General features: G+C 49.7%; 2 protein-coding genes across 2 annotated transcripts in view; one reads left to right on the top strand and one right to left on the bottom strand.

Annotated features, from left to right (window-relative positions):
* CIMAP2 (ciliary microtubule associated protein 2) lies at positions 1-18907 on the top strand (the record flags this gene model as incomplete). Its single annotated transcript, XM_081056086.1, has 10 exons — positions 1-50; positions 1070-1157; positions 1597-1761; positions 1931-2053; positions 6990-7127; positions 7277-7420; positions 8998-9159; positions 10210-10335; positions 12162-12295; positions 18835-18907. The coding sequence occupies 10 exons, from the start codon at positions 1-3 to the stop codon at positions 18905-18907; spliced, it is 1203 nt and encodes a 400-aa protein (XP_080912212.1).
* Positions 18908-21140: 2233 nt separating this feature from the next.
* Positions 21141-24220, bottom strand: part of DHCR24 (24-dehydrocholesterol reductase) — a 29096-nt gene continuing 26016 nt past the window's right edge. Inside the window, exon 9 of the mRNA XM_081057995.1 lies at positions 21141-23876. Within this exon, the coding sequence (XP_080914121.1) occupies positions 23723-23876 (154 nt within the window). The 3' untranslated portion in view covers positions 21141-23722. The remainder of the gene's footprint in view (positions 23877-24220) is intronic.

Genomic DNA, 24220 nt, shown 5'->3' with positions numbered 1-24220 from the left:
ATGGCCACCAAGGGGTTCAGCGGGGCGCCCTTCGGGGTGCAGAGCAACAGGTGGGGCAGGGCTGGGGGGTGTCCGGAAGAGAGGACCACCGAGGCGGGGCTGGAGCCTGGGAAAGGGAGGAGCTATAGGAGGGGGGCTGGCAGTGAGGGATGAGGGGCTGGACTTTGTCTCCCCCTCACACCTGCTGCACTTTCCTGCTCAGAGTCCATGCACCACTTTTCTTAAGTTATTTTAAAACATTTCAAAAGTACCTAGAGGGTGCCTGGCCCAGAGTAGGTCACTCAGCTCAAAAGTTGTGGGTAGAATTTTTCAGTCTAGGTGCGTTTCTTCATTCATATGATATTCAGGTATATAGTATACACAACCTGTTATCCAGAGGGTGCCAAAAATATGTATACACATTTTAAGAAAGGAAAAACTATTAAAATGTTAATACTCAATATATACCGATAACAAAAGATGAATACAAGTCACGTTTGCCTTCTGCAATGACAAGAGGTGCTCAAAGTGGTTCCCATCAGCGTCCAGACACTTCTGATTAGGGCGAACTACTGCTTGAGCAACACTGACCAAAGTGTCCACTTGTATACAGTTTTTTTGGCACCCCCGGGATATATAGTCACCTACTATATGCCAGGCACAGTGGTAGCATCTGGGAATACAGCAGGGAACAAAACAGCAAAACCTTGTGCTCAGAGTTTGCATTCTTGTGGGGAGGATGTGGTTGGAGTGGGGAATAAACAAAAAAAGAAAGATATAAAATGTTAGATGATGGTAAGGGCTATGGAGAAAAGGAAAGCTGGGAGGAGGAGCTGGCAAGTGCTGGAGAATGGGGTGGGAGTTGCAGTGAGCAAGTGACTTCTGAGGAAAGGCTCCCAGGATGAGGGAGGCGGCCAGGCAAGAGCGGTAAGCAGAGAGAGGGAAGCAGGAAAGACAGGCCTGGAGGTGGGAGCAGCCGGCTCACCCATTACGGGCTCGCTTTAAGTCACCTTCCCTGCCTCCCAGATCTGCCCACGCCAGGGCTGGGTGCCAGGCAGTGGGCTCTCACTGGGGCTCCTTCCTTCCCCAGGTTTGATGTCTCTGCTGTTCGCCCCAAACAGAAGAAGCTGAGCACCTGCGCAGGGGTCCCATGCTTGAGGCCTTATCCGCTAGACGTGGTGAGTGTGCCCAGCTTCGCGGCCTCTCTCCTGTGGTCTAGTCACTGCCTCTGAGCCCCCCCGCCATGGCAGATCCTCACACCTCTCCGTGCCCTCAGTCCTCAGCACAGAGCTGGGTTCACAGCCAAGGCAGGACCGCAGTGAAAACAGCATGGGTCGGGGCCACAGAGACCCGGCTTCCATTCCCAACTCTCGCACTGACTGGCTGTGGGTGCTTAAATGAGTTACTACCCCTCCGTGAAGTGTGAGGGGGCCGATGGCAGAGGAAGTCATGATGGTACCTTGAGGATCATACCCCTTGGTGCCAGGCTCAGTGCTGGGGGTGGGACTACAGAGGGACAGGTCACTCCCAGGGCAGGGGGGCAGCTTGGTGACAACTGGCTCTGTGGGTGGACTGGGTACGTGTGGCTGGTCCAGCTCTGACTGTGCTCTGACTCAGTCCCACATAGGACCTGGGACCTATGACTACAAGGAGGCCTGCGTCAGCAAGGAGAAGTTGAAGAAGGAGGTGGGCACAGGCTGGGCCAAGTCCCAGGAAGCCAGCCCGCTGCCCCTGCTGCCCCACTTGCAGCACCAGGCCATCGTGAGAGAGAGGCAGCTGCAGGTGAGGTGTCTGTTTCACTCCCCTGCCCGCTCCACGGGGTGGCCTCAGTGTCCTCTCAGGCCCAGGCGGAGCTCATCCTTTAAGGAACACCCTCATCCCCCGGCCGCCGCCTTCTCGTGTGGACATCCCCAAGTTTAAGGTTTTCACCCTCTCTCTTCTCTTGGGGCAGAAGGAAAACCTGGGGCCTGGCTCCTACAACTTCAAAGACTTCTTAGAACTGCTGCAGCAGAAACCGTGCAGCACGCGGGGGCTGCTCAGCTCTGGGGAGGTTCGCTTCCGAGGACTCATCGGGGTAGGTGTTCTATAAGGAGTGGGAACCCTCCCAGCCTCCGCTCCTCTCTGTTCGCAGAGCATGCAGCCTGGGTAGTGCTGGAAGCGGCCCTCTTATCTGTCTCCTCCCCACGCTTAGCCATACTCTCCTTTGTGTTTCAACAGCCCTCAGCTTTCCTGTGCCACAGCCTCAAACCCACGGCCATTGTATATGCCTGTGTCTGTCTTCCCCCACCAGACTGGGAGCTCCCTGGTGGCAGGGATGGGTCTGGTTCATCTCTGAGTTCCCAGCAAAGATCCCAGTGTACATTAGGTGCTCAATAAACTCATCCATCTGTAAATCCAGCCAGCCATCCAGCAGATAATGATGGAGCACTCACTAAGTGCCATGTACTGTTGTCCGTCCTGGGGACTCAGAAAGGATGAAGGCAAGGTTCCTGCTCTGTGGGAGCTGACATCCTAGTGGTAGAAACAACGGTATAAAGAAGCATATCATATATTATCAGGCTTATGAGGAAAATGAGAGAGGGAAGGGACAGAGAGTGATAGAGGTATAATTTATAAGGTGACCAGGGAAGACTTCTGGGAGGTGGTGACATTTGAGAGAAACCTGCAAGATGTAAGCAACCGAGACTTGTGGAATCTGTGGAAAAGCATTCCGGGCAATCAGGAACAATACAGGCTAAGGCCCTGGCTTAGAGCAGTGGGCAGGAGGCCAGTGTAGCCAGAGGGAGTGTGTGAGGACTGGAGAAGAAAAGAGAGCAGAGGACTGAGGGCCGGCCCTCAGGACCTTGCAGCAATGTGGGGGGCTCTGGTTTGATTCCGAGTACTGTGGGAGGACAGTGGAGGGTTTTGACGGAAAGGGCCTGGTTTATATTTTCAGAGGCACACCCTGCTTGTGGGGGTGAGGGTCGGAGGCAGCATCCAGCATCCAGATGGGAGGTGATGGCTGTGAGAGGTGGGAGTGGCAGGAGGGCGGCACTGCTATCAGTGTGCGTTGGGCTGATCATTCCATGTGGGGACGACACTGAGTGTCTCATGACTCAGCAAGGTCATGAGAGAGAAGGCAGGAGTCACACCATACCTGGTGAGTGCTGCAGTTTGCTGAGTACCTCACCTGCCCTGGCCCTCAGGCTCTCTATGCTGGGTACTCTTGTCCTTCTCTCAGCTCCCTAAAAGCGCCATGCTCTTTCAGCTAGAGCTTTGCTCCCGCTGTTACCACTGCCAGAAACGTTCTCCCTTTCTTTCACCTAAGGAAATCCTACCCTCAGCTCCAAGGTCTGACCACCCCCCCCCCATTAGCTGACATCTCCCTTTTTTAGGAATCCCTTTCATGATCATGTGTTTAGTGTCCCTCCCCCACTGGACACCAGCCCCTAAAGGTGAAACACATCTGCCTAATTTGTTCACTGCAGAATTCCTAAGTCTTAGTAGTGCCTGACACATAGTAGGCTCACACAGATACTTAGTAGGAACACACTAAGTATCTGTGGACTAAGTGCATGCATGTTTCCTAAGTCACCAGTTGCTCCAAAACAGTGTCACTTTTTGCGATCACTCCTGAGGAGGTCCTGGAGGTGCAGAGAGAATAAGCAGGCTGCCCCAGGCATTACAAGCACAAGCGAGGGATGCGTAACCCCATATCCAGGGCCTTTCCCCCACACCTCACCGCTATGAAGCCTTCTCTGAGGCCTGGAAATTACTCCTTGTTCCGGGGATGAGCACCTGCATCTTCAGGTGCAGACTCTGTAACTGCAACTTAGAGAGGGGATGCCTGGAGGCATTTAAAAATGAGTCATTACCTTCAAATCTAAAGTAGTAATAGCTGACACTTAACACAGCACTTACCACATGCCAGGCACTGTTCTAAGTGCTTGAGTGGACTAATTAATTTAATCCTCACAACAACCCTATGAAGTAGGCACTATCATTATCTCCACTTTCCAGATGAGGAAACTGGAGTACAGAGGGTTTCAGTAACCGCCCAAGGTCACAGAGCTCCTAAGTGACAGAAGCAGGATTTGAATCCAGATGTCCACACGTAACCACTGCGCTATACCCAGAGGCTTGGCTCACTTGGATTTTGTTCCTTGACAGGACAGGGTCTAATGTCAGAGCCCAGCCCAGCTGATGGCAGAGAAGTTGGGGGAGCAAATCTGATGCTGTGTGTCTCCTTCCTGCGCCCCCAGCCCCCAGCTCTGAGGCATCAGTGAGTGTGGGCTGAGCAAGGTGACAGTGCCGTGGCCTGTCTCTCCCTTCCAGCTACCTTTTCTCCCCCTTGGTCTCCGTATCTGCTCCTGCAGGAACCTTGGCTAGGCCCTGCAGAATTTCTCTGAGCTGCTCTCCTGCACTCAGCTCTGAACTGGAAGTTCAAGGAGGTGACACTGTCCCAGTGCGTGGAGGTGACACTCTCCCAGTGCGTGACGGCAGTGCCCATCCAAGTCCTGCTGTTTTCAGTCTTGCTATGAGACTGGGCTGGGAACCTGGTGGCCTCCTCTGGTCTCTGACCCCTCCAGTTGTGCCCCTACCACTGCAGGTCTACAAATACCACCTACCAAAACTGCGGGTCCTTGCTTTGGGGCCCCCTGACTCCTTCCCCAGAGAGGATGGGGCTGTCGAACCGCACTCCTGCAAAGGCAATGCCTTCTGCTCTGGTTTCGGAACCCCATCCCTCATGGGCACTTGGCACTGCCAGCTCCTCCCTCAGTGCACTTTCCCTTCTCTTGGCTGTGGGGACACTAGGCTCTGCAGTCCTGGGGTTCCTCTGCCAGACCCCTCCACTGCTCCCCTTCCCCAGCTCCCACACCAACCCCCACCCTCTTTGGGGTGATCTCTCTTGCCCAGTCAGGCTCCATGCAGATGGCTCCAGGTCCCCACCCGGGTCCCTTAGGCACCTCAAACTCTGCACCCCGCCCCATGTCAACATCTCTCCCAGGCCTGCTCTTCCAGGGAATGGTACAACCCAGCTGCCAGAGTCGGAAACCCAGCTCGCCTTGTTTCCTGAAGTCCGGGCATCTGTGCTCTGACCTCGTACCTCCTCCTCTTTCCATTCCTTCGGCCTCCACCCTGGCCCAGGCCACTGCCCCACCCCCTCCCGGGGGTGGCCTCTTGATGGATTCCCTGGTCTCCTTCCATTGCCAGCATCTTCCTAAGGCCCTTGTGTCTCAGAATCAGGTCTAAAGGAGCCTCCTTTCCCCACACCCATCGCCTGGGAACCTTCTCATTCTTCAAAGTCCAGCTTAAAAAAAAATCTTATAAGTGCCAGTCCTTCTGTTCCCACACACCCCTCCCTGCAGAATTAATCACTCTTCCTGCCTGGGTTCCAAAAGCTCTAGCAACATACCATTCTAGTTAAAATCATGAGCTCTCACATCAGCCCAACTGTGTTCCCACACCTCTGAACTTGAAGGTCTGAAGGAAGGGTAAAGCACTGCCCACAAGCACCCCAGCACTGGGCTCAGGAGCAGCGGCTACTCCCACCTCTTGTTAGAACCGGCACTTCTGCGGTCCCCTGGGACATTGCCGTGCTCATTGCCCTCCCACCCCAGGGCCCTCGTGCTGCCTGGGAAACAGCAGAGGCTCAGAAAGATCCTGGATTTTAGCGTTGGGACCCTCGAACTGGCCCTTTGCAGAGGTGAGGGTGGGGAGTGCGGGGAGGGGAGCCTTGGACGCAAGGCTTGCCTCTCTGAGACTCAGTTTCCCTATCTATTAATTGCGGATGACGCTGATTTGATCTTATCCGGTCGCCTCCAGGAGCAAAACGTTAGGCTTGTGAAGCACCTAACACATGATGCAGGGGCCCAGCTTCCCACGTCGGGGCTTTCCTCAACACTGGAAAATCTGGGCCCCGGAAGGGAGCAACGTGTCGTCGTGTTCTCTGAGGGCGAACAAGCCCCAGGCCGCAGCAGCCTGACTCCCCAAGTAGAGCTCCCAGCCTTCGGACTCGGCAGGGTTGAGCCATCGTGGAGCGGCAGCGACCCCTCGTGGCGAAAAGATGCAGAGCAGCAGCAAACATCCTGCTGCTGGGTCCTACACTGCACGGTGGCTCTCCTCACTCCACCTACAAAGAACATATTTCCAACCTTTGCAGTCAAGGTCCTGGATGGTCATTCCAGCTTTCCAGCCGTAATTCTCAGCCTTTCCTACCTCCTTCTCTCACTCACTCCCAAGAAAGCCACTCCACCCTAACTTATCACGTGCGGGTGCCCACTATGGGCTGGGCTCTATGCAGAAGGCATTATAGACGTTATTTAATTTTATCCTCATTACCCTGAAAGAAAGTATTACTATCCCCATGTTACAAAGGTGGACCATGAGGCTGAGAAGGAATAAGTGGTGTGCCCAAGATCACTCAGCTGGGAAGCAGCAAAGCCAGCATTCGAACTCAGGACTCTAGATCCTTCTAGGTCACAGCACTGTTTACAGCACAGTGAGAAACCGATTCATGCAAATGCAGGGCTATGACACGGGTGTAATGGATGGAATTTCTGAGACCATCAAAGTAAACAACTGTCTGGAGTAATAGGGGAAGAAAGGCTTCATTCCCAGGAAAGAGAACATTTGAGTTGGCCTTGCAAGATTAGAAGAATTTTCTGGGACAAAGAAAGCAGGAAGGGCATCTTGGGTGGCAGTAACAGCACAAATAAGCAATGGCAAGGAGGTTGGAAGAATGGTGTGTGCTTGGGGACCAGTAAGGATCAACTTTAGCTGAAATGGAGATGTAGGAAGGGAGCGGTAAGAGATAAATTAGATAAGTCAGTGGCGCCCTGGACAAGAGTCTGAACTTGGAACTGAAGGTTTGAGCAGTGGTGGAGGCTTATGGGCCAACAGTGCTGTGTGTTGGGGGGCAGTTGACATGCAGGGGCCCTGAAAATCCCGTTCCCTTCTCAAGTACACTCAGGTGCACTCAGCACGTGGAGTGGGACTGATGGCTTTTATGTCTTTCCTGCCCCATACAGAATTACTTTCCAGGTCCTGGAAATTATGGGGAGAAGGGCAACCCATACACGAAGCTGGAGGAGAATGCCTGGAACCGCTCTCATTCTGAGGGCCTCATGTGCAAGATGACCAACAAGCCACCTCCCTTGGCTCATCAGGTATCCCCCTCACCTGGCCAGGCCTGGCTGCCTTCCTGCACATTCCTGGGGGCAGACTCCCAAAGCAGGTGGGGAAACCGAGACCCCTGGGTTGTCGGGCTTGCTTCAGTGGCCCTCCTGCAGGGACTGGCACTTGTGTTCTATTCCAGGGGAGTGGTCTGGCCCCATGCACCTACTCCTTGAAAAGTAGCATAGAGGCATACCTGGAACGATCCATGGGCACCCGTGGCTTCTATGACATTTTCTCTGGTGACCGAAACAAGCCCCAGTGCTACGGACATTACGCTGTGCAGGTGTGTACCCAGGTGAAGTGTGGGGGTGCGTGCGTTTCCCAGCGCGATGACAGGCCTCACCACCACCGGCGACATCACTGTGTATGCCAGGTGCTACCCAGGGCCCTTCCCGCACTCGGCAAGGGTAGGATATGTCTCCGTATGTTAGATGAGGAGACGGAGGCTGGCCACACCGCTGGTAAGGCACGGAGCTGGGTGACCTCGCTGCCAGTTCTCTCTCCTCTGCACTGGGAAGAACTGCAGAGGAAGTTTGGATGGCCAGAATGCCAGGACTGGATGGGAGACTGGCCACCAAGCTACAGGGACCTTGACAGCTCAGGTCTGGGCCTCCAGCTGTTTTGGTCACACTTCTGGGCATCACGGACCTAGCTGAGCTGGCTGGGTTAGTGGCATGCTATTAACAAGGCAGAGAACGGGAAGACTGGGAGGGGAAACTGAAGTCGAATTTTAGCTTGACTCCCATAGCATCCTGTGCTTTGCTTTGTTCGTGCTGAGAACAACTAGACTTAAATATTGGTGTAATTACCAGTTTATGTTGTCTCCTCTGTGCATTCACTCAGTGTGTATGCTTAGGCCAATAGTCTAGGTGCAGGGGAAAACTGCCCCTATGGTGTTTACATTTCAATGGACAAAGAAACACAGTCATGAGTAAAAAACAATACAGAGTGCCGGCAGGTGGGGAGTGCCATGGTGAAGAGCAGCAGGCGCCCTAGGGAGGGGGTGGGGCTGCATACTTTTGGACCAGTTGGTAAATAGCCACTGAACTGAGCCCTCCCTCCTGGTGCCAGCTCCCGTGGGCCTCCCAGACCTCTTTCCATGATCAGCTACTAAGGTGGTCCCCGCCCAGCACAGCAGGGGTCTGGGGACCCTCCTCGGGCCCATGGCCAACGCCTGTTCTGAATGGCCAGTGCCCAGGCCACATAATAATATTTTTTATTACCTAAAAAAATAACAGACTTATTTTTTAGAGAAGTTTTAGGTTCACAGCAAAACTGAGCAGAAAGTACAGAGTTTCATGTACCTCCTGTCCCTTTTACACACGCAGCCTCTTCTACCTTCAACATCCCGCCGCCCAGCGGTACGTTTGTTACAACCAATAAACCTACATTGACATGTCATCCCATCCTGCGTGAGGGTTCCCTCTTGGTGGTGTACATTCTGTGGGCTTAAACAAATGTATAATGACATGTACCTACCACTGTAGTATCATACAGAGTAGTTTCACTGCCCTAAAAGTTCTCTGTGTTCCCCCATCACACTGGTTTGTAAATATTTGGACTCTCGCTCTTGCTTAGAACAGTGCCTGACTTAATAAATATCCATGAAATGAGTGAAAAAAAGAAGGAATGGAGAAACTGAAACTGTGTGGTACGGTGTGGGTATAACCCTGCCCCTGGCGGGCTGGGGGCTGCACCTCGCACCCAGATCAGGGTGGGAGGTCCTCAGGCAGGTGGAGAGTGTCGCCTCACTCACTGTGTGGCTGCCTGCGTTTCTCTGATTGCTGCTGAGGATCCAGAAAGGGGGCCCTTGATTTTCCTGGCATAACAGATACCTTTTCCCCCTTCTCTGTTTCTCAGAAAAAAAAGCCCAGTGAACTGATGGATTGCAAGAGCTTCGTGGAAGAACTTAACTCACGTCACAATAAGAAGCGTGGGGTGTTTTCAACAGTTCCCCGCAACCCGAAAACCCCTACAGAGAGAATATACTGGGCCACCGTCAGCCAGTGTCCCCGAAAACTAGTCAGTGTCCTCCCAGGCACTTCCTCCCTTCCTCTTTTAGTGGTGACTCTCCTGAGGGGCCCGGGGTGGGGTGCAGGGGGCTATTTCAGGAGGAAAGCTCAGCGTCAGGGGTCAGACCCACCTGGTCCCCTGTCCTGGTTTTGCACTTACCAGTCACGCTGGGTGAGTCTCTCTCATTGTCTGAATCTTGGTTTGCACGCTTGTCCGAGGAGCATATCCAGGTGAGAATTAAATGAAGTTAAGTACTAGAGCCCATAGCACGGAGCCTGGTACCCGGACGTGCCTGGCCAGCATTGGTCTCCACCCTGCCCCTCCTTCCCCTGGAGAGAGGACAAAGGAGGACACAGGGCAGGCAGAGTGTGAATAAGGTCTCTACCCCAACAGAGGGGCTGGGGCCTCCTTTTCAGAGGGTAGCAACCAGTCCTCCGGGTAGGCCTGGACTTTAGCCAGGACCGCAAGCAGAGTCTGCTCCCCAACCCTCGGAGACAACCGCTAAGGGGTTGGGAAGGAGTGGGGTCTGGGGGTAGGAAAAAGGGTACCAACATTTCTTGAATGCCTGCTCTGAGCCAGGTACCTTCCAGCTCCCGGATGGAGGGATCACCATTTGTATTTCACAAAAGGAAACTGAGGCCCAGAGATAGAAAGGGGTTTGCCTAGGCTCCCCCAGCAAGGGCAAGAAGGAGTGAGATTGGAATCCAAAAATCTGAGCTCCAAAATCTGAGTGGCTTCCGCTCCCTTGGCTGGGGCCTAGAGCAACTCTCTGAACCCTGACAACCTCGAGGGCCCCTGGGAACATGGACAGAGGTGTCAGGCTAGTGAGTGGGGGTTAGCATGGGTGGCATGTGGTATGAGGACATCATAAGGCCTCTTCACTCCTGGAGGATGGGATTCCGGTGAGTTGGGAGGTGGCTGGGTACCTCCCACTGTCCTTGGCCAAGGTCCAGGGTGGGCAGTTTGGTGAGGTCAGCTGCCAGGAGGCTTCACCTTCTCTGGTCCCTGGCTGACCACTGCCAGACCTCCCCAGCTTTCAGCTTTTATTCCTTACCCCAGGCCGAGTCTGGTCCCGGTATGTGGCTTCCTCCAGAGAAGGAATGCAGACGCATCAACCAGCCACCATTCCTATTGTCCTCTAAGCGGGTAGACTTACGGGCCTACCAGATGCTTCTGGGAAACTGGGTGAGTGGGTCTGGATGTGTATGTGTGGGTACCTGGTGATGGGCAGGCCCAAACCCTCCTTACCCCCTGGGAACTGATGCTCTGAGTGAGCTTATCCCACCTCTTTTCTCCCTGAGGGACCAATACCCACTCCCCTTGTGTTATTTCTCCGTGGCATTGGTTTCCAACTTGAGTGGGTGTATGAATCACCTTGGAGGGCTAGTTAAAACACAGATTGCTGGGACCTATGCTAGAGCCTCTGATTCTGTAGCCTGGGGTGGGGACCTGGGCATTTGCATTTCTAACAGGTTCCCAGGTGATGCAGATGCTGCTATTTCAGGGACCACACTTTGAGAACCACTAGGCTAAGAGACATCACCCCAGAGCCATCTCATTCTCTTATTTTCCCAGGGGAAAACTCCCTCCATTCTCTCTTTGTATTTTTCTTGGGGCCTCAGGAGCAGCTGGTGGAGTTGGCCCCTTTCTCATTCCTGGCAAAGCAAGGACCCCTTGTGTCCCTCCCCTTCTCCTCTTGTCCCCCTCCCTAGCGGCAGCCATCCCCACGTGAGTGTGATGGAACTTTCCCCTGTCGTCTTGACTTCCAGGAGCACATGTTAATTTTGCAGGGTTTTGAGCACCTATGTATTTTTAAGGTCTCTCCTCGTTTCCCTGGAACAAGGAACATCTTGCCTATAACTTATTAGCCTTCCTGTCATGCTCATAGTGCCCCAGCCTGCACCCCACAACTGAGCTCTCCGTCCTCTGAGGAGAGCAACATGCCCCCATCCCACCTCCTCACTTCCCTGTGTGATAACTTGGTTCCCTTTGTGCCCTGTTTGATTCTCGTGAGAACCAAGCAGGTAGGTCCCCTGCATCCTTCCTCTCCTCACCTCCAGCCTGCATCTCCTGCAGGGAAGAGGGTCTTCCCTCGAACACCCCAAATAAAATGTTTAGACAAGAGCTGGATAACTATGCTGCTACCGCAGTGCTGGCCAAAGTGGTAGGGGCTGATGCGAGGTCTGGGTTCTAGAGGCTGAGCTCGCCCTGCTCCCAGGGCAGGAAGCCTCTCTCCCTGCACACCCTGCTCCCCCATGGGACAGGCCTTTCCCTGTCGACAGCAAGTTCTGCTTCACATAGGACTAGTGTGTGGTTCCTGACATCGCCTAGTGCACCCTGGGCACTGCTTCTCCGCAGATGGCGGTGATCCTGTTTACCATACTCTTGCCCTCACGAGTCACCCTACGCAGGCTGCATCTCCCCTCTGAACCACTGGTAGCTGTGACCCAGGTTTCTGGACGGGATGTTATGTTAATTTCCCGGGAGTGCTATAACAAAGTACCACAAATTAGGTGGTTTAAAACAGGAGGAATTTATCCGCTCACAGTTCTGGAGGCTAGAAGTCTGAAATTCAGGTGTCAGCAGGGCTGCGCGCTTGGTCTGAAACCTGTGGGGGAGATTCCTTCCTGAACTCTTCCTAGCTTCTGGTGGGGGCTGTCAATCCTTGGAATTCGTTGGCTTGTAAATGCCTCACTCTACTCTCTGCCTCTCGTGTGGGCGTCTTCCCGTGTGTCTCTTTTTATATAAGGACATTAGTCATATCCGATTAAGGCCCCCCCCCACTCCATCCAGTACAACTTCATCTTAACTAATTCCATTTACAAGTACAGTATTTCCAAATAAGCTCACATTCAGAGGTACTGAGGGTTAGGACTTCCACGTATCTTTTGGGGGGGCACAATTCAACCCCTAACAGATGGAGTAGGGAGGAGCCCGGGGGACGGGAGGAGGCCTGAGATAAAGTCTCCAGGCCAGCTGTCCAGTTTGCGAATACCCTCTCCCTGGTGCAGAACCCCGTGGGTGTGGGACGCTACCTCAACACCTGGCTGATGGAGACAAAGGACCGACGACAGCGATACCGGTCCCTGTTCATGGATGGCGCCAAGCGTTACCTGTCAGACCTGGCCCGGGATAAGCTCCTGCAGTGAGTGCCGCTGGAGCCCCAGCGGAGGGCCCGGGCCTGGAAGGGCTCCCTCTGAGGTGGGCGGGGCTCCCCACTCCCACCTTGTGCTTGGTTCCCACAGGAACACAGCTGCGGCCCCTAGTGCCAGGCAAACAGCTGTAGCAGTGGAGAGAGTTCAGGTCCTGGCTCTGCGGCTTACTGCCTGGCTGTATGAGGTGGGGGTACATCACTTGACCTCTCCGAGCCTCATTGCCCTCAGTTGTGAAATGAGCAGAGGACTGTGGAGACCCAAAGGAGATGCTTGGGTCTCTAAAGCTTGTGATAAGGAAAGGGAACTCATCAATACTAACTCCTCCACCCACAACTCACACAGTCCAGACTCTGACTTGCAAGGCTTCCTTTCACCCCATGGAATCTCAGTTTCTTGGTGTTCACAATGGGGTTGGTAAAACTCACTGCAGGAAGTTGTTGTGAAGCCAAAAGTGCGTGAAATACCGCGGCTAGGTGTAAAATAGCTTGCAAATGTTAGCTGCTGCCATATTGTATTGAGCTCAATTTTAGAAATGTTAAAATGTGAATAAACATGGACTTTAGAGTTTATCATTTAGTTGTTGGAAATCCTGGGGCATGAAAACCAGATAGCTCAGGGGAAACCAGCTTTTAACTTTTGGGGGGGTGGAAAGGGGAGCTGGACTTTATTGGGGAACAGTATGTACTTCCAGGACTTTTCCAAGTCAAGTTGTTGTCCTTTGAGTCTTAGTTGTGGAGGGCGCAGCTCAGCTCCAGGTCCCGTTGCCTTTGTTAGTTGCAGGGGGCGCTGCCCACCATCCCTCGTGGGAGTCGAACCAGCAACCTTGTGGTTGAGAGGACGCGCTCCAACCAACTGAGCCATCTGGCACTGGCCCATGTGGGAATCAAACCCTCAGCCTTCTACGTTAGGAGCATAGAGCTCCAACCGCCTGAGCCACTGGGCCGGCCCAGCTTTTAACTATATTTATCAAAGTAGTCCTGTGTCTTCATTCTTGTTTTACTCCCTTGTTTTGGCAGCTGCCTGAGAAAGGGCAATGGGAGGTAACATTTTCGATAAACTGCATGCCTGAAAAAAAATTGTTTGTTCCTCCCTGCATAACTGATCAATAGTTTGGTTGGAAATAAAATTGTAAGTTGGAAATAATTTTCCCTTGGAATTTTGAAGGCTTTGCTTCATTGCCTTGGAGTTTCAGGTGTAATTGTTGAGAATTCTGATGTCCCTCTGCTTTTCTGTTCTTTGTATGTAAATTGCATCTTCCTTTCTGGAAGCTTTTAGGATTTTCTCTTTGTCCCTTGCGTTTGTTCTAAAGTTTTATGAGGATGGGTCTTAGTGTGCGTCTATTTTCATTTATTGTTTTGGGTACTCAATGAGTTCTTTTCTTCTGGAAACTGAGGATCTTCTATTCTGGGAAGAGTTTTGCATTGTTGTTTTTAATGATTTCCTCCCTTTTGTTTTCTCTCTCCTCTCTTTCAGATGAATGTTAGACATTTTGGTTTGATGTTCTACTTTTCTTTTCTTTTCTTTTTTTTTTTTAAACAGGACTTTATTGGGGAACAGTGTGTACTTCCAGGATTTTTTCTTTTTTTTTTTTTCCAAGTCAAGTTGTTGTCCCCTCAATCTTAGTTGTGGAGGGTGCCGTTCAGTTTCAAGTTGTTGTCCTTTCAGTCTTAGTTGCAGGATGCGCAGCCCACCATCCCTTACGGTTCTCAAGGAATCAAACTGACAGCCTTGTGGTTGAGAGCCCACTGGCCCATGTGGGAATCGAACCGGCAGCCTTCGGAGTTAGGAGCATGAAGCTCCAACTGCCTGAGCCACCGGGCCAGCCCTGTTCTACTTTTCTTGTCTGCCTTTTTTGTCTTACTTTCTGGTAAATTTTTCTTGTCCTTAATCATCAGACCCTACTATTGCCTTTTTATATGTCGCCCTCATCTTTTTTAGTTTCCAAGAGCTCTTGTGTCTTGTGGATTGCTTCTCTCTCTCTCTCTCTCTCTCTCTCTCTCTCTCTCTCTCTCTCGTTCTGCGTCATGCATGTTCATTTATCTAAGAATAATGAGTTTTCCTTAAGTTTCCTTTTGCTCCTTGCATTGTATATACTTCTTCCAAGTTCCTTCTTTTCTTTCCCTGTTTTGTTCCTAATTTAGAGGAAAGCACTAAAAAATGCTGTGAGTGTGGGTGGGGCTTCAGTTGGTGGTTTCACTTGATTGGATGGGGATCTGGTCATTCCATTGGGAAACCTTCAATGCCAGTGTTTCTAGGTGTTTTTTTCTGGGATCATTTAGCTTCTCTAGAAAAAGATACTACATCCTGGGGGAGGGTTGCTGGTGTTCAGGGAAGGAGACGGGGTTCTCATCCAATATATGGACTTCCACTTGCTCCTTCTATTCTCACTGCCTACCGTCTATTGTGCCTGCCTCCCCACTCTGAATACTAAACCTCCAGTTTCCCGCTGGGTGGGTGAAGAGTGGGGTGGGTGTGTGTCAAACTTTCTTCTTGTTTTCAGCCATCCATTTTGTGCCGGGTTTTTGAGATACTGCTGCCTCCAATTCCTGGGCCTCTCTGGGGTTTGTGGTAGGAACTGGCAAGCTTCTCGTTGGCTTCCCTACTGCAGGCAGCTCTCACTTTGGCCCTCTCAGCTCTGCGAGTGCCTCCCTGCACTTTCCATTCCCCAAAACCATATTCACACCCTTGCCCCCTTTCTTGTTTACCTATTTAAAAAAGAAATCTTGTACAGTTCTTTCAGTGGACTGTAGCAGAGAGTAGAGATAGATGCATGTATTCATCTGCTTTGTTTAATTGAAAGTCACATGGAACATTTTTAGTGTACAAAAACATTTTCTTCTTTTTTCTAGCCCAGGTGGTTAGCCTTCTCTTACAGGTGTTCAACCAGGACCAGAGAAGGGAGCAACTTGCTCAAGGTCACACAGCTGGTGAGTGATAGAGCTGGGAATAGAATCCAGTCCTTCCCTCACAGAGCAGGGCCCGTTCCACACACCAAAGCCCAGGTGAGGATTTGGGGGGTGCCAGGAAGAGTGCCATGCCCCCATTCCTGCATGGCTGCCCCTCCTCAGCTACCCTGTCCGCAGAGCCCCATCCTATATATTTTTGCACAACAAGGGCTCTAATGAAGGGAAGGATGCCCCACTCCCATTGGACCCTCAACATTTGCCTCCCCGTGGGTCCAAACTTCTTTCACCATGGTTACCACATCCATCACTCAGACCTGTGAGAGTCATAGCATTTCCCTTGTAACGTGGCTTAGCATTCTGTGTCTACCACTTAGCTGTGTGACCTGGGACAAGTTACTTGGATACAGACTTGCATCAGAAAAAATGAGAGTAAACAAAATAACCGCCTTGTAGAGTCTGCTTTGAGGAGTAAAGAGATTATACCTGTAAGTGTGCTCTGTGCTGTGTATGCTGTTTTGTAGGTATGTTTTAAGTGCTAGCTTCCCAGCCCCTTAGCAGCTGTTATGCCTTGGCAGAATTCTGTGTCTCATTAGTATAAAAGGGTAAATTATTTACAGAGGCTTAAAATGCACATCACCCAGGAAAAGAAACTACAATGATTAAATAACCCTCTGTTGTCAAAGACCCAAGGAAAAGCCTCTATTAAGATGGAGATTTGATAGAGACTTGGGAGAGAAATAGATGGGCATTTGAGTCTTGAGGGAGCGTGGGGGTTTTGAAAGAGGAAGCCAAAAACATTAAATATGACAGTAAAACACTAGAGACTTCTTATGAAGACAAGAATAAGAAGGGATGCGTGTATGACTGGCATTATTCAACACTGTTCTGGAAGTTCTAGCAAAGGCAGTACGATAAAAAGAAAATAAATAAGAAATACAAATATTGGTAAGGAAGAGCAAAATCATCACACTTTATAATGATATGTGTGTTTACTTAAAGAAATCCTAGAGTTAAATTTAAAACTGTAAAGCTAAGGACGCAAGTGTATTAAAGTGTCTAAACAGTTTTCTCTGATACCATAGCCACAACAATTGGAAAGTTTAATTGAGAAAAAGAAAAGTATCTCACTCTTATGAGCCACACAAATGATAAGATGCATTGGGATAACCTTAATAAGGTATATTTGAGGCATAAAGGAAGAAAAACATAAATCTTTACTAAAAGATGTTAAAGAAGACCTGAATTACTGAATAATGATCCCATTAAACAATGCATTGCCATATCATAGACAATACACGAAGGAGGACTAGGCCCGAAACTGGTGACCATGGTTACACCCCGAGGGTTACCAGGGTCTTGCTTATTTTACCTTGTTTTATTTCTGAAATGTTTGAATTTTTCAAAAAAAAACATATATTATTTTTATAATAAAGAAAAAATAGAAAAGAGACAAGATCTTTTGAGACACACACTACGAAAACGATGGGTTCTCCTTTTAGACCCATCTCCAGCCAAGTGTCACTCTTTATCTTCCAGACCTCACTTTTCCCATCTGTAAAAGGGGAATAATTTATACCCTACAGGGACAGGGTCAGACTTAATTAAGGCTTATGAATGCTACGGAATGGAAGCCAACCAGCAGGTCCCTGTGGGTGTCTGATTGTCAGGCTGCTGCATGGTTCTCCCTGAGGCTCTGGTTGACATTATCCATGGAGCTCTGACCCAGTCAGGAGGACTGTGCCATGAGGCACAAAAGGTAGGTTGTAGGTGGGCAGAAGGATTCCCTTGTACACTCTTTCATTGATTGGTGCCTTTGAAAAACCTGCTCCGTGTTCGTTGCCCTGGGTACTTCTGCGCTACTGATTGTTTTCAGGTGACCAGAAATGTTCTCATTCACTCACTTTTTCATTTCTAGTTTCATAGTTTAATTTCTAAGAGTTGCGTTTTGTCTTCTGAATGTTTCTTTTAGTACATCAGGCTTCTATTTCATGGATACAGTGCTTTCTCATCCTTTGAATATATTGTTAAGACAGTTGCCTAACACCATCTTTGTTTTTAACCCTCCCAGGTAAGGGAGGTCATGTGTGGGAGGGTGGTGAAGTCTCCTTCTAGAATGTGTACTTAAAGCTAATCTTTCTCACCTCTCACTCCCAAGCCTCATCTGTTCTTCCGCCAAACCTCAGGGTTACACGTTTCTAGTTCGGCAGCCTGGGATTTAACTCCTGCATGGGAAAGGCAGCCTTTTGTTTTTCATTCTTTAGTAGGTGCTTATTTCATTCTTTAGTTGTTGCTTATAAATTGGATTTGGTAAGTGTGTGTATAACTTTGTAAGAGACTGCTGATGTACTTTCTGAAATGGCTGTACTATTTTGTATTCCTGCCAGCAATGTATGTGGGGTCTAAAAGTTTCATATTCTTGTTAGCATTTGGTATCGTCAGGTATTTGTTTTTCCAATTTTAGTCATCCTAATAGGTGTATTTCCTTATGGTTTGAATTTGCACTTCTCCAATGACAAGATGTTGGGCATCTTTTCATATGTTTCCGCCATATCTCTTCTTTTGCACATTAAAAAGATGGGTTGCTTTCTTCTATTAAATTTTGAGAGTTCTTTGTACATTCTAGGCATTCATTCTTTATGAGATAAGTATTTCACAAATATTTTCTCTCAGATACTCAGAAGGGTTTTAATAAGAAGTAACTCTTGAGTTTTAAAGATGTGCTCTGTGTGGCATTGTCTGGTGGGGCGCGGGGGTAGGATGGGCAGGGGAAGACTAGGCAGATGTCTTAAATGGTCAGGTGAGAGCCGAGGCTCTGAGCCAGTCCAGGGGCAGTGGGATGGGCAGGAGTGAAGAGCCAGAAAACATGGAGACGCACTGAATGATAATAAAGGTGTCTTTTAGCCTCCCTCCCTACCACATTCCTTCCTTTGACAGATATTTATGAAACACCTACTAAGCACCAGGTAATGGTCTAGGCATAGGGGAAATATCAATAAAGAAATCAAATTGTGCCTTCATGGAGTTTACATCTTGATGGAGAAGACAGACAATAAACAAATACATATATGTGTATAACATGATGGCTGGTAGATGATGTTTGACATACAAAGCAAGAGGTTCTCATTGAAATGCCATTTTCCAAATGGCTTCTGGGATGGAACCCAGAGTCCTCTGGCATTCCACTCCGAGGAAAGAATTAGAACAAAGGGAGGGACGCTACACCGAGGTCAGGGGCTCTGGGCTGGAATTCTGGTCCTGACTCTGGCCGTCAGGTGACCTCAGGCAAGTTCCCTCCTGTCTCTGGTTCTCAGCACCCTTCTCAGGGTTGAGGGCTGGATGATCTTCCAGAATTTTGTATTTGAAGTTCTTACAGACTAATGTGAGGGCTCTGATAAACTGAACTAGGTACAAAGTAGAGGGCTCTCCTTCTTAGAACCAGGCTGTTTCGATGGAAAAGCTCTGGAGGTCATCAATTTTGGCCTCTCATCCCCATGTAGGATCTCCTGGGAAGCACAACTAACAGGTACCTGTTTGCCTCCTGTGGGTGCCCCTCCACAGATGGGGGGTGTTCCCTCCCTTCCAAGGGACCACCTCCATTTTCTCTTTCTCTCTGTTTTTTAAAGGGAAAGGATCACGCGTGGTACTAAGGGGAAGTGTCCTCCAACCGTGGATTACAGTTCAGATCCTACTCCTTAAAGCTGCATATGAAGGACAGCGTGGTGACTGGGGCGCCCAAAGGACAGAATATGAATCTGGGGATGGGAGGGTGGGAGCAGGAATGAGTGGGGATCTTGGAGAAAGGACACATGGGAATGAATGCCTGGGAGAGGGGGAGATGTGGTGATGTGATGGGATCACTTTTGCTGGAGACATCTACCTGGAGGTCACAATGCCTGCTGGGACAGCTGGAGCCAGATATATTTTGATATGAGAGATCAATTATCCTGAGAATTCAAATGGACCAGTGACATGAACATGGGAGCCAGACAGGAGATGGATTACAAGGGTGGAATATGGCTGACACTTTGGGAACCCCTTCTATTCTAAAGACAAAGTGCTTGACTTCCTGTTCATTAAAATCCAAAAACAGGCGAAGAATATGGCATATGTCATAAGGCAGCTCTAGGTCCCCTCCGGGAGTACTCCATCTCCATCCCAGAGAACTTCTGGAATCTCAGCAGGGCCTCCTGCTACGAGGAGGCTGTTGACCTCCAGGCAATGTGCAACCATTGGGAACAATCAGTTCCATCCCAGAGTCAGGCCCCATGGGCACACCATCTAACACAAAGGGGTGTCTGTGGGCCTTGGTCATGATGTCTGAGCTGCTTTCCTCGCTGTTGTTTGTCAGTGAGAGATTTGGGGGAGGGGGGAGTGGCAGGAGTGTGTTGTCCCTAAAGAAAAGGAGCCTGGCACACCACAGCTTCAGCCAAAAAGACCCACATAGTGATTAAAAAAAAATCAAAAAACTTCAAATATTTTCTCTGTGTTACAAAAGTCGTACGCTGATAAGGGACAGCCACCTCCTCTAATGGAGTGAAAGCTTCTCTGGTCACCATGGCAGGCTTCATTTCACTGTTTCTAGATCGGAAGCACCTGTCTCGGCTCTGGCCAAGGCTGTTTGAGCACTTTGGTGTCGTAAGACTAGATGAGCCTGAATCCTTCTTTAACGCATTAATAGCATCAATGTGGCTTTCAGACAAATCACCTTTTTTGGAGCTTCACTTTCTTTATTTGCAAAATGGAGATAATTGACCTGATTTTGTGACAGGATGGTAAGGATTAAAGAAGATATTGTATGTTGTGTGCAATTCAAATGGAAGGTGGGACGGAAGGCTTAAATTACAAAGAACATTATAGGTGTCTCCTCCTTTAAGAAGCCACAAAATCCAGATTGGTGAAACTGAACAATTAGAAAAGGAATTTCCTAAAGGGCTCCTTCAAATAACGTTAGGATGGGACACCCCCATCACACACATTTTAGGAAAATGTCCACCATGTGTATCTATGCATTCGCATAAAACTTTTTTGCACTAAACTCACCTCTCCTATCTCTGCTCTTTTAAGTCTGACAACTCTCTAATAATTAGGGTGAGCTAAATTGCTCTAACAAATAGTCCCAAATATATAGTGACTCAACTACAGTAAGTTTTATTTCTTGGTCCCATAACAAACCAGGGCAGTCTTCAGATTTGTGGACAGTTCTTTGAACAGTGTCTCAGGGATCTAAGCTCCTCACAACTTATGATTCTGCCACAGCCTGTGGGCTGGTTGTCATTTGCATCCAGCTAATAGAAAGGGAAAGAGCCGTGAGAACCTCACATAGGTTTTTATCACTTCTGTTCAGCTACTAGAGAACTGTAACAAAAGGACATACTTGACTGCAAGGGAGCCTGGGAAATGTAGTCAGCAGTGTGCTCAAAGAAGGGATAGATTTTAGTGGATAGCTAGTGGTCTCCACCAATTCGTAGATGAGGGAATAGTCTTCACAGGGTTAACTAACTTGCCAAAATGTTAGGTCACAACCAGTTGACAAAGCCAGGACTGCAGCCCAAAACTCCTGACAACCATGTCTGGTAGCTTAAAAAGCCCAGCCCCCACCGTCGTCTCTCACCTGGACTCTTACTGGTCTCCTGGCTTCCACCTTTTCCCCCTGCAGTCTGTTCTCCACCTTGTGGATGGGGGATCCTATTAACACCCACGCCAGATCATTGTGACAATGACAGAAATTCAAAAATGGAAAAGAAAATCACCCATGACCGCACTGCCTTCATAAACTTGACACTTACCCCATGTTGTCTTTCAGCCCTTGTTCAAAGGTGTACAGATTCACAGGAAAACTGACCTGCTGAAGGGCAGAGCCTCCATTTAAGCAAGCTCTGACTTCACATTGTGGTTCCCAAAGCAAAAAAAACCACCAAAAACCAAAGGCTACTTTCCAAGTCATCTTTTTATTTTTACAGCAGCAGCAGCCACATAGCCACAGGGACATGAAGTGTTCTGCACATTAGGCACAGCGCCTGTGGCAGTAAAATCCTGCCAGGGGAAACTCATGCCTTTCTTTTCGGTCCCCAGGATCAAGGAAAAAAATAAACATCACACAACATACCCATCCCCACCCTATCCCTTCCCTTTTAGTAATATCCAATTAAATGATGCATCCTTCCAGCCAATGAAACTGGCTATCAATTGATTTTACAGAAAACAGTCATGCAGCCAAGAAACTTGGGATCTGGAGGGAAGAGGCCTATTCTTCTAGTTTCCATACACTGTCCCCCAGTGCAAAGTTCATCTCCATCTGGAACCACCACTCGGATGGACAGTGACAGCACGTTCTGCAAGAAAAAGCTGGAACTTGGCTCACCATGCTGGGAAGATTGTTACTTTCCAGGCAAGATGTTACTGGAGCAAAACATTAACCTGAGGTTGGTGCAATGTCAAGACCTTCCAAGCCCCAGGTTCGGGGTATCTGTGAAGCACGGGATTTGGATTTGTAAGACTGACAGCAGAGGCTGCTGGCATCTCTGGCCACACTCTCAGTGGCTTAGGGATGGAAGTCCCCCTGGTGAAGTGATGGAGCCTTATCTGCTGGGTTAACCCATTCCTCTACATCAAATAGGTTCATTAGTTTAACCCTGAGCAGGAAGCACATGGGCCGATATGAGAGCTAATGCCAGAATGCATGTACTTTGCATAGAAGCTACAGAACCAAATTTATTTTTTTCCTACGCCCCCTCCAGAGGTCAAATGGGTAAGGGGGTTCCCTTGCCCTCTGAATGCCATGAATGTGCCCAGTACTCATAGGACCATGCTAAGATACTAAGCCCTGTGTGGGGTGAGTGAGCATTTGTCAGTCAAAGCGTGACTGAGGATTCTGCAGGGACAAGAGTGACACTTCCTGCGAGTCAATACATGCCTTTTTGAAGATGAGATGAGAGCTGGCCTTGGGCTACAGGACCTTAAATGACAGACCACCCCAAATGTCCACTTGGATCATTTATTTTTCCTCTGACTTTCCACACAAACAAGGCTTTCCATGGGTTTTACAACCACAGGGTCTAAGACAGCCATTAACTCCTGCAGCAGAAGGGCCACACGGAGGTCTTGTCTGTAGATGATGTGATAGAGGAACAAAAACTAGTGTAGAGGAACAAATGACTTGTCCACAGTTGCACAGCCCATTAACAATAGAGCAGAGACGAAAACCCAGGTCTCCTGACTCCTGGTGCAGTGTGTGTGTTCTCTCAGAATGTCACTGTCTGGCACAGCTCACTTCATTCCAGTTTCCCTACGTGACACAATTCCTTCTCAGATTCTTGGTTTTTAGCTGAGGCTGGGCAGGTCTTAAGACAGAGTTGCATAAACAACCAAGTTCTCGTAGGTGGGGAAGGACCTAGGGAGGTTCCCTTTCCTCTGGAACGGAAATGGAGCTAACTTTTCTCTGAGCTTAGTATTTGTAAGGCACTGAAATTAACTATAGGGGGAGAAAAAAACGGGATGAGTGGTTAGAGAAATCAAGTCGATGCTCTATTCTTTCAGCCCCGTGGTTGAGAAAGAACCCTCATAAAACCTAACAATGGCAGGCTGTTTTCCTACTTTGTGTGGTCCACCTGACCCTCCATTCTGCAGGGCAGTGTGGACACCTCCCCACCAGATTAAGTGGGTTCTGGGGAAAAGAGGCATAGAAAGCTGGAGCGCCAAGAATGAGACCAGGTCCTCTGGATCCAATTCAGAGCAGAAACCACTCTTTCTACCGGGGGTTGGGGGATAGGCTGGGACAGGATTCAACCTTAAAATGTCTTTCCCAGGGACATGTTCCTCTCAGATTGGGTGATGGCTGGGGTGGGCCTGAGAGTAAAGGAGGGATGGGGCAGGACATCACCAAGGATAGCAGAGAAAACTTTGGGATCGGACCTGGCTTTGGCACAGCACACCTTGGGCCTGCCCACCCATCTATTGCCCTCCTGAGACCCCAGGGATGGAGAGAAACCTTTCTTCCTTCCTTCTCCTGGTGAGGAGCAATTCTAGTTGACTGAAGCAATGGCAGTGCAACTCCAGGGTATCCCTTCATCATTTCAGCCAAACCAGTGCCCAGGTGACTGAACGTGGAGCCTCTGGGACTCAACCACTGAATCCAAAGTAGATGTGATGCTGAATGGGAAGTAGTAATAGCTACCACAGGCTGTGGGAAGATATTGTTAACCCCTGTCAACAGATGAAGAGGCAGGCTCAGAGGGGTTAAGTGACTCACCCAGAGTCACACAGCTAATGAGTGGTTGAACTGGGACCTGGACTTGGGTTTGTCTGACTCCAAATCCCATGTCCTTCCCACTCCATGGGAGGCCCCTAGAAGCTGGGAGCAGGATGTCAGGGCTGTCTGGGTGAGATTTCTGGAGGGGTTTCTTTTTGAAAGTATGGATCTGGGAGAGCAGCCAAACTTGAGTGAAGGAAAGATGCCTCTTGGTGCTGGGGACGGGTCTGCCCACATCTGTTTCTCTGTGGGTAGGCTCCTGCTCAGTGCCTGGCAGCCTTGCAGATCTTGTCGTACACCTCAGGGAAGGCATCCTGGCAGCCGAGCTGCTTCCGTAGCTTATGGTACAGGGAGCCATCAAACATTTCCCAGAACTCCTCGCGGTCCATGTAGCAGTCAGCGTACAGCATCTGGAACCTGTAGAACAGAGATGGGAGGTGAGGACATGGGGAGGCGATGGCAGTGGGGCAGGGAGGGAAAGGGAATGCATGAGAACCCCAACTGTCCCTTATGTGTAGCGCCCTTTGCAGTGCAGGAAGTGCTTTTGGAGGATTTCTCTTGTTTAATCCCCCTAATGATCTAGTGGTGGGGGGAGGTGTGGGTATTCTTGTCCCCATTTTGCAGATGGGAAATTGAGGCTCAGGGCATTAAGTGATGTGTCAGTGGAGGCAGAGTCAGGAGTAGAACTGGGACAGCTGGCTTCTCCACTGTGCTCGGTGCACCACACTCTTCTTCCTTGATGGGGCCATTGGCTGCTTTCT

Source organism: Rhinolophus hipposideros (assembly GCF_964194185.1).
Source record: "Rhinolophus hipposideros genome assembly, chromosome: 8".
Classification (NCBI taxonomy): Eukaryota; Metazoa; Chordata; class Mammalia; order Chiroptera; family Rhinolophidae; genus Rhinolophus; species Rhinolophus hipposideros.
This window is presented reverse-complemented; position numbering and strand designations above follow the sequence as displayed.